Source organism: Carassius auratus, unplaced genomic scaffold (assembly GCF_003368295.1).
Source record: "Carassius auratus strain Wakin unplaced genomic scaffold, ASM336829v1 scaf_tig00216229, whole genome shotgun sequence".
NCBI classification, from domain to species: domain Eukaryota; kingdom Metazoa; phylum Chordata; class Actinopteri; order Cypriniformes; family Cyprinidae; genus Carassius; species Carassius auratus.
Window position 1 is genome coordinate 22,295 of NW_020528464.1, and position 10,777 is coordinate 33,071.

The 10,777-nt window shown below is 37.3% G+C and overlaps 1 protein-coding gene across 2 annotated transcripts; it reads left to right on the plus strand.

The window, feature by feature from the left end:
• The first annotated feature begins 416 nt into the window (after positions 1-416).
• Positions 417-6,956, plus strand: LOC113097392 (major facilitator superfamily domain-containing protein 12-like). Of its 2 annotated transcripts, XM_026262630.1 has the most exons (11): positions 417-1,086; positions 1,350-1,560; positions 1,685-1,817; positions 2,640-2,846; positions 3,019-3,111; positions 3,214-3,306; positions 3,997-4,167; positions 4,432-4,526; positions 4,618-4,748; positions 4,876-4,926; positions 5,820-6,956. In XM_026262630.1, exons 1-11 carry the CDS (start codon positions 816-818, stop codon positions 5,894-5,896), a joined length of 1,533 nt encoding a protein of 510 aa, XP_026118415.1. In that variant the 5' UTR covers positions 417-815; the 3' UTR covers positions 5,897-6,956. The 2 variants fall into 2 exon arrangements, with proteins under 2 accessions (XP_026118415.1, XP_026118416.1); XM_026262631.1 differs by lacking the exon at positions 4,876-4,926 and having other exon boundaries at positions 418-1,086.
• Positions 6,957-10,777: the final 3,821 nt, after the last annotated feature.

Consider the following 10,777-nt stretch of genomic DNA (forward strand, 5'->3'; position numbering starts at 1 on the left):
GAATTTAGTGTTGCTGAGTGGCAATAAGTACATTTCCTGTGTGTGTGTGAATGAATGAATGGACGCAGTGTTGCCAGATTTCCCTAAAAAATACAATAACCTAAATCGACAAAAAGAAATTACTAAACTAAATCTCTCGAGCGCACATGAGATAACGAAAGCAAAGCAGAAAAACGAAAATAATATATTGTATGTAGAGTACTGATTGAACAGCAGAGGGGGACTTGACAAGAGCTACATTATTGTTATGTTGTCCATACACTAGTACTCCAAAAAAATACGCGACTGTATTATTGAAATAAGCTTAAAAACCGCGTGTTGTGTAAATTACAAAAAAAACCACGACTGCTCATATATTGCGACCACCTCAGTCGCTTGTATTAAAAAGGATATGGCAACACGATACGGACGAGAGAGGGTGTGGCTTAATAAACACGTCATGACAACACGAACCGAAAATATGGCGCTACTAAAGTTACGCTGTACTACGTTTTTTCGCACTAGACAAATTCAACATTAACCATGCTGCATTAACATTTACCAACATGACATTTAAAACTGTAATCCTCGATCCATGAAAGAGAATGTTACAATTTCGATTCGCGCCTCCTCCACCGTGACTCATTTACGAAGTCAGCTGACCAAATCCTTAGGAACGGACTCTCTTTCCACAGTGATGGAAGAGCCCTGGACTTCACACCAGACTCATTCTCCCTTCAGTGTGGACGCCGGCGCTGGAGAGGACAATATGCTGAGGTTGCTAAAAGGAAATACGCATTTTTAGCCGACTGAGGGTTGACTGTATCGCATTGATCATGCCGGACTCCTCAGGAGAGTCTTTACCCGCGTTCAGGCGCTTGAGTTACTCAGTGGGGCATTTTCTCAACGACCTGTGCGCCTCTATGTGGTTCACATACCTGCTGGTGTTTTATCACTCAGTGCTGGGCTTTGAGAACACGTATGCTGGTGTGTTACTGCTAGTGGGGCAGATAGCGGATGGAGTGTGTACACCGCTCATCGGCTATGAGTCTGATAAGACACCCGGCTGTGGATCATATGGGAAGAGAAAAACATGGCATTTAATCGGTGAGTGACGAGGAACTTAAAGGGACAGTTCAGCCAAAAATGAGTCTGTCTGTCCTCACCATGTTGTTCTAGACCTGTATGACTTTCAAAAAAAAAAAAAAAAAAAAAAAACTCCTCAGGAATGAATTCACTTTAATTTTGATAGTATGTCCTTAGTAAATTATGTCACTATTTGTTTTGGGGTAAATTGTCTGTTTCAGGTTTTTCATTTGCATATTAATGTAGGATATTTTTCTAATTTACTCTCTTTGTACTTTATTTAGGAACTATTAGCGTCCTCTTGTCGTTCCCCTTTATATTTAACCAGTGCCTGGGTTGTGATGTGGACACCCCACAGTGGGTCAGTCTCACTTACTTCACCCCTTTCATCGTCATCTTCCAGTTTGGATGGGCGGCCACCCAGATATCCCATCTCTCCCTCATTCCCGAGCTGGTGACTTGCGAACATGAAAAGGTGGAGCTCACTGCGTACAGGTAAACTCGTGCACATCTGCGCATGTAATGATCAACTATTCTCGTGATGTTGTTTGAAGGACTTTGTCTGTAGTGACCGGGCTGATGTCTTAGCTCTTTATTGTATTTTGGTTGTATCCGTTAGGTATGCCTTTACTGTGATAGCCAACATCACAGTGTATGGAGTGGCCTGGCTGATGTTTCATTTTCAGACTCAGGAAGGAGATGATCCTGCCATTATGGAAAACCTTGGCCTGGGTGACATCCCTGTTTTCAGAGTGAGTTTAAGTCATAATGCTGAACGGTTTCCTTGTCATTTCATCCTGTTTTAAAAATAGGTCAATTTAAAGATGATCCCATCCCACTGTGTGTGCTAGTGTACTGCTTTAGCTGGCTGCACACTAGATGATTTTAAAATCTCAGCCGATTTCAAACCATGGGAGACCACAGGCAAGAAGACCAGACCACGATACCACACACTTGATGATAGTAGGAATGATTTCACAGTGACACTTGATAAAAAACAAATAGAGGACAAGTAATGTTGTCAGCTGGCTCTCTTGGGGAGCGTTCTGTATCACAGTGAAAAATGAAGTATAAACAGGAAAATGGGTGATGTTCTCTGCTTTCATGGCATGTTACATAATGTAGGCCTGGTCAAACAGCTCTTAAACAAGTTTTATGCAGTGATATCAAAGACTATAGAACACCCAAGACATGTCACTCGTATAGTTTTAAATGGGGAACAATGCAACGCTCAGTCTGGCCGCTCTATCGAAGGAAGCCCCGCCAGTCAGCGTTCTGGAGATGCATGCTCAGGACTGTGCTTGTGCGTTGGCTGGTCTAGCCTGAAAAATATCCCTTTTTTAATGCTATTGGTGCTTAAGCAACAACATTTATAAGACCGTTGTTGTCTGATTTCATTGGTGATTTCAAATAGGAAATTTAATCGTAAACTAGGTGAACTTTTTTGGAGAATTTGATGTTTCCCCATTCAAAGAGATAGGAGCTGCACTTGCATGCCCTGGAAGCATTTCAGAGATGGCCACCGAGTGCCATGACTTATTAAATTGATTTTGTTAACATCTGTTCACACTCAGGGTCTAAGTCTTACAGTCGTGGGCATTGGTGCTCTGTTCTCGCTGCTCTTTCACCTGGGCACACGGGAGAAGGGGGCACGTCCCGGTCAGGAGGAGGAGGGGTCTAGTCCTGGGGAGCGCCAGCCTCTTCTTAACAACACCACTGTTGCTCCTCCCACAAGTCTACTGCAGTGGAAGAACTGGCTGCGACAGCCATCATTCTACCAGGTTAGCAGTACCCCTGTTACTAATGCAGTTCTCAGTTTTTGTGATTAATCTGAATAGTGACTTGAAACACAATTTTATCACTCAATCACAGCGGTGTGAAAACATTCAGGACCGTATTCAGCACCTGTCCATTATAACTGACAACCTCTCTAATCCCTGCTCTGTTATTCAGGTGGCTTTGCTTTATATGTCCACCAGACTGATAGTGAACCTGTCGCAAACATACATATCCATGTATCTGACCTACACACTAATGTTGCCAAAGGTAAAACAACTATAGTAATACTACACTTAGTTTGCACCCAGTTCATCAACAAAAGCATTGAAGAAAAAGGCACTGATCTCTGTTTGATCCTCTTTCTTGCAGAAGTACATAGCCATCATTCCCCTGGTCATGTTCCTAAGTGGCTTTGCTTCCTCATTTATCATGAAGCCTCTAAGCAAGCTAATAGGCAAATGTGTGAGTATGAGTTTGCATGCGTGTCTTTTGATTGAAACAGAAGATAAAATACCCAATCTTCCCATTGCTGGAAGTGATTAACAATCCAGAGATACATTCAGGTTTGCTGCGTCATATACGTGTGAAGTTGAGCAGACACAAACACCACTGTAAAGCTGCAATTACAAGTGGGGGGATGTGTGATTTATTATTTTTTTCTTTGAGCCCAAGCTTGAGTTGGAGGTGTCCATTATAGATTTTAAAAACACACATGAAGTGCATCCTGGCTGCATTAGTGATCCAAATCTTCTTTTCTTCGTTAAGAGGGCAAAAAGAGAACAAAATAGGAAATTGCCTATCAAGCCAATTTTATTCTGGCCTATATAACTGTTAAATCGTGTTGCAATGCTTCCCTTCTATTCTTAATCAACTGATCTTGTAACTGCCAAATAAGATTGGCAGGTTTTTCAAGAACCCGGATTCTTCCACAAAATAATTAAAAAAGCTGGTGGGTCAATTAAAATAAGAGAAATCTTGTATAGTTGTTTTAGCTTATTTAAAGCTCGTTTTAAATCATTGTAAGCCCTAAGGACCATCTGAAAACTACAGAAAAAAAACATTCACTAGATATTTAATGTACAGTATTGGAAACTAATATAATATGGTAGAAGAATTTTGTTTACTTTGAAGTTTCATTGTCTTTATCGATAGATGACCTATTTTTTGGGACTCTTGCTGATTATGGCGTTCTCCTTTTGGGTGCTGCTGGACGCACACATGGGAGAAAAGGTGTACGGCACAGCGGTCTTGCTGGGGGTGGGCTCTGCTACCATCCTGGTGATGTCGCTTGCCATGACGGCTGAGCTCATAGGAGACCAAACAGTAAGTGCTGATTTCAGTCTGTGTTGGGGAACTAAACATGAGAAGGAACAGCTTCAAGCTAATGTTTTATTTAGCTTATTCAGCACTAGCGGCTTCAACACTAACGCATGATCGAGCCAGTAAGATATGCAAACGTCAGCAGCAGTGAAAAAGGCATATGCTTCAGAGCGACTCAAAAGTGTAAAAATGGTTGCAGAGAACTAAAAATATGCTTTTAAAGAAGTGTTCAAGTTTCTAATAAGACTTTTCTTGTCCTCCTGACAGCAAAGTGGGGCTTTTGTTTATGGAGCTATGAGCTTCACAGACAAGGTGGCTAATGGGCTGGGAGTTATGATTATTCAGACGCTACACCCATGCCGGTAAGCATGCACATGCTTGCATGAATGCATACTAGAATTTGAAGTGAGAGAGAAAGACTACTTATATTTGCATGTGATTTCTCTCTTCTAGGACAATGGTATGCTGTCCAGGCTGCGTGTGGTATTATCACTATATCATGGTCATCGTCACTGGTGGAGTGGCCGTTTTAGCAGCTCTGAGCCTCTGCACAATCCTTATCTGGCCTATAAAGATTGTGCGCTGTAAGAACCTAAACAAGTCCTGTCTTTCTCACGTTTAAACATGTACTTCCTCTTTGACTTACTCTTTTTAATAGTGTTACTCGATAACCGCTTCACCTCATGGCTGACGTGATGTTTTGTATTACAGTATTTAAGCAGGATCATATCAATGGTTCAATAAACAGCAAAGACTTAAAGGGTGAGGGCCACACGTCAGCATCTGAAATCACAATCAGAAATCTGAACGGAATGATCAGAAACATCAATCTTCCACTTTTAATTTAAAGGGGCCAAATCACAAGGCAAATTGAAATGATTGAAAATGTTTTGAGATGATGGATTGTCAGAAAAGTCAGTGTGAATTCATATAAACCGAATCTATTCGAAATACTTTGATGCAGTTATTCTAAGCACATCTGTTGAAAACCCCAGAAGAACTAATGATACAATGTGCGAATGTTTGCAAAACCTTGTGCTACTGAAGGTGAAGAATGTGGAAAATGGTCTTGATAAACGAAATTATGACCTTTTTAAAAGTATTAAAAAAAAAAAAAATCAGATGATAAAAGGTTGTTTCCATAGGTTTAAAATAAATATTTAAACTACCTATTTTAAAAGTTTAGGGTCAGTCATATGTATTGTTTAATATTACAGATTAAAAATGACTCTTTTTGATTTTAATATGTTAAAATGTAATTTTATTCTGGTGATCAAAGCTATATGTTCAACAGTCTTCAGTGTCACGTGATCTATCAGAAATCAGTGTAAATGCGCTGATTTGCTGCTCAAGAAATGTTTCTTCTTATTATTATCATCAGTGCTGTAAACAATTGTACTACTCAGTATTTTTGTGGAAACGGTGATACATTTATTTTTATATTTTTAATATTCATTGATGAATAGAAAGTTTAAAACAACATAACTTTTGTAAAAATAAATATATGTATTGTATAAATATTTACTATCAATTAAATGTGCCCTTGTTAAGTTTCTTTGAAAAAAAAAAAAAAAGATTGTACTGACCCTTAACATTTGACCGATACTGTACATGAATTTGTACATGCAATATCTAATGTCTGTAATGTTTTTCAGATCTGCCTGAGGTGCCTGGCCTCATGGGGAGTGATGGAGAGGACTCGGAGAGCTCTGAGCAGCCGTCAGTCAACTGAACACGCAGCAGATTCATCAGTTCAGATGCAGAGAGCTTTGGGTTGACACTTACATCACAGTGGTGAAGGTTAGAATTCAAATCAGATTGGCACAGGCCAGTTTTTACTACAGGGAGGCCACATCTCGACACACAAGATCATTTCCCTGAGACCCAAAGATGTGGTGAATCTTTAGATCTGATTAGTTGATAACACTACCGTGTGTTCAAATTGTGGCTTCTCTTTTCATAGTTCTCCATAGACAGACACTTTTTTTATTTTTTTTATGAAGGGACTATTTTTCTAACGCACATTTGTTTTGTTTATCATTTACAGTTTGTTTTTATGTATGATTATACATTTATTCAATTTTTAAAAAAAATCAAATCCATAAAAATAAGGGAATTTGTTTAAATACTCTGTAAAACTATTGACGTTATCATGAAGTTAACAGAAGATGCACATGTTATGATGGATGCAGGATTTTAGATTATACTGATGTTTCATAAGGGAATTCACGAAAAGGGAAGAATCGCTATTTTAAATCAGGTGATATGAAGCCATGTTTTGACATTTCGAGGCATGTTTTCAGCTCTGAGATACGTGGCTTATCACCAGAGAGTCAATAATGAGTATTTTTCCACGTATCCACTAGCATTGTTATCTTTCAAAAGAAATGTATATGCATAAATATGTTTTCATATGTGAGACGTTTGTGTCTGACATGTTTTCTGTTCATAGAATCTACTGAACAGAATAAATGTTCTTTATGAACGGACATTTCTGTATCTAGAGGTGATGCAATGTAACCTGTTTTTGTAACTAGTTACTGTTTAGCAGGAATGCAGTGTCATTGTGAGTAGTTTCAACATCTGGTCAGCTGATCCTGCGTGATGCTCAAGACTTTTAACACTTCAAATAAACCAATCAAAGGCTGATGCTCTAATGTAACTGGACTGAATCAAATAGTCAACTGTAGTGGAATCATTGTTTGTAAAAGACGATTGCATTTGTATTTGTCATTTTTATTTTTGATCTCTTGTTCAAAACAAATTTTAAATAAAAGAGTAAAAAAAAAAAACTTAGCAGGGAATCATTCAATTGCACCGCTTTTTTTTTTTCAACATTGATAATAATAATTAATTTTAAAAAATTATAATAAATCTTGTTTCTCCACCAAACCAGCAAGTTAGAAAGATTCTGTGCCACTGAAGACTAGAGTAATTCCTGCTGAAAATACAGCTTTGCCAGCTCAAGAATAAATTACATTTTAAAACCTATTCAAATAGAAAACAGTCCTTTTGAAACTGTAATATTATTGCACAATATTACTGTTTTTGCTGCATTCTGATCAAATACATACAGCCTTGGTGAGGAGTGTGACATCTTGAATGTCCCGTATGTGTAGCTTTTGTCCAGAAGGTGGCAGAAGAGTCCGAGAGGTGGATACAGTCTCATGTTTAAAATGTTAACTAATGCCTGTTGTGTGCTGGCTGTGTGACTGCATTCATTTCCTGATGCTCCAAACAATTACACACATTATAAAAGAGACTCATTCATTTGTTTTAATACTGTTCACACATTATTGTAATAATAGTAATCAAAGTTTGCTTAATATGAGTGTTGCGAGAGTATACAAGAGTAATAGTAATAGTACTTCAATACATTAATGCATAATTTCTCTTTATAAAACAGTGTGGGTAGTAAAAAAATAAAAATAAAAGCGGCATGAGTTGGTTATTCATCCAAACCTGGAGTTTATTCGTTTGTTAATGTGTAAATAATTTTTAGTTGCACCTGATCTATTCATCTCCATTCATGTACAACACTGCTCAAAATTGACCACCGGAAAATCCCCCCAAATATTTATTAATAACATCTTTGTTTTGAAGGGAAGAAAACGAATCAAAACCATGCCTTCAGCTGTATCCTATTAAGGGCAATTATCACTAATTGGAACAGCATTTATAGAAACCACTGTGAATTATCCATTATGTTATTGTGTAACAATAGATTGTTTAAGAGACGCTGTACGGCACAGCACACTTTGCTTCTCTTTGAGCTTTAAACAATAACAGTGCTGTGTAGAAGTTACTTGTCTGTACGGTTGTAGCCTACTTTCCGCCTTTTCAGGCATTTTTATTAGTACTTTCGGAGAGAAACCTTCAGCATGTTTGGACTGATCTCTTATATGTGGATCATTTGAGAAAACGTTTAGTTTTCCCTTTGCATTTATAAAGAAAGAGCTCACCCAAAAATGAGAATTTGCTGAATACGTAACTACTCACCCTCAGGCTTTCCAAGATGAGTTTGTTTCTTCATCACAACAGATTTGGAGAAATTAAGTATTATATCACCTGCTAACCAAATGATCCACTGCAGTGAATGGGTGCCGTCAGAATGAGAGTCCAAACAGCTGATAAAAACATCACAATAATCCAAAAGTGATCTACACGACTCCAGTCCGTAAGTTAATGTCTTGTTTCAGTGATTGAAAAGTGATTGAAAACCACTGGGGTGAGCAGGTCATATAATGCAACATTTCTCCAAATTTGTTCTAAAGAAGAAACAAACTCGTCTACATCGGATGGCCTGAGGAGTAATAAGTACATTTTCAGCCATTTTTAATTAATTAATTTATTTATTTTTATGTATTTATTTTGTGTGTGAAATATTCCTTTAAGTGCAGTACTGTTGATACACATTAAAAAACATGTAGTATACATTAGCTTGTGCCTCCCGCAGCCCTTAACACCTGCTGTTTAATTTACACAAGAATCATGCCATGATCTGCTCCTCATTAGGCACTAATCTGTTTGCAATGAAAACCAAAATCTACAGGCAAGCCATTCTTTTAACTTGCTTTATTTGCATATTGCTGTGCCTTTCAGCCAGTGTATTTCTAATATGCTTTGTGTAATAATAATAGACTGCTCCCTGAAGATCTGGAACACTCTCTAAAGTAAACTACTAATGGTGCTATTAATCACTGCTTTTTTCCTTTTACCCTACTTTTCATGATATGCTGTTAATGAATGGCAAATATAGGTTTTATTCTTTTCTTATTTAGCCAAGTTTACTGTGCATTTAATTTACTATTATGTTGGAAGCGGAAGCAACATTGTGATTTGAGCTTACACTTAAGCTTGCAGTTGTTGTAATGTGTGGTCAAGCAGGTTTTCTGTCCTTATACAGCATTTATTTTCTCCTGCCCTCTGTGCCTGTGAAAGGGTTGGATGGACTTCCTCTTAATGGCCATCGAGTGGAGCCAAAACTGCTTGTTTGTGAAGGGTGCCATATCCTGATTTCAACTTTTTCAAATTTTGGAAATGGGGGAACATGATTAAACACTGTCCAGGTGCACTGCAAATATGGGTTAATTCAGGAAAATTGGACCATATTTTATTATAGTTAACTAAAACCATGCATTATTTGAAATAAACTGTATTACTAATTATCATATATATATATATATATATATATATATATATATATATATATATATATATATATATATATATATAAAACCTTTGGCATATTCTCACAGCTGACAAGAAAGGGCCTGTTCTTCACTCCCCTGTTAGAACACAACACTTTAAAGCCTTGTAGTCAGATGGCAAGCAGTGCTCTGCTGGTTAAAGTGAGAGAAAAATCCAGGAGGTGAAACCTCAAGAGAGATAATAATGCTGGTATGGTTTTTATTTGGGGGAATCCAAGAGGCCACAATCACATCCATATTGGCAGCAATCAAACATGTAGCAGGTCCTAAACATTTACTGCACACACTCATTAAAGATGATTAAAACCATCACGGGGAACAGATCAGACAGGTTTTAATGGTGAGGGACATTTAAAGACTTCATAACCTAATTGAAAACAACAACAGGAAATAGAAACAGTTGGTGCTGGAAAAAAATAAAATAAAATCCAGCTGTTAAAGAACATGATCAATCTGACAGTTAGAATGAAACTGAAATGAACAAAGTTGTCCAGAAATAAAAAAGAGAGGCTGTTGCAACAAATGGCCTAAATTAATGATAATAATTACACTAAAACAGCTGGAAACTTTGGAGTTTCTTTTCTCTGTTCTGTTTGATTTTAAAATAATGTCAGTTTCTTCTGATCAAGCATTTAGTGCATAAAACCTCCGCTTTATTACTTGTCTTTTTAGAAACAAAGTTACATTTTTCTTTTAGAAACAAAGTCACTATATAAATAGAATGCTTTATAGTTTGGGGTTCGAATAAATAGAATGTTTCAAAGTTTGGAGTTCAAATAAATAAAATGTTTCAAAGTTTAAATATTCGTAATGTTTCATAGCTTAACACTCAAATAAACCGAATGTTTCATAGTTTCAGCTTTGCAAATATAGAAGGACTCGACTTTGGCTCGCATTTAGCCTTGTACTTGAATTCATGCAATGAATGAGTTAATCATCTTCATTTATTGTTCTCTGGTGTATTGATCGGTCCACTCAGAGCTTTCAATGTTTTATTACTATTTAAAATATGGCTATATTCATTTTTCATCATATTACATCATCTGGCACTTTCAAAATATGTCTATTTATTATCCATCAAGCTACTTTGTCCAGGGCTATAAAAGTTTGTTGTTCCATCCAAAGACAACCGGTGTGGATATAGTACCAATCCAGGAGGAACACCATGGGTCAGTTTCCAAAAATCTTTGTGCAAGTGCACATTTCAGCATCCTAATGTGTAAAACAGCACTGGTGTGGGCTAAAAGACAACTGCAATTTAACTGAGATTCACAATACTCCAAGGAACCAATCATGGGATTTGATAGGCTATTTACATTTTTTAAATTTAAAGTCTCCCTTCTGTAGTATGTTTGAATATGACTGAAGCTATATGTAAATTAGATGTGATTGGCATTGACAGA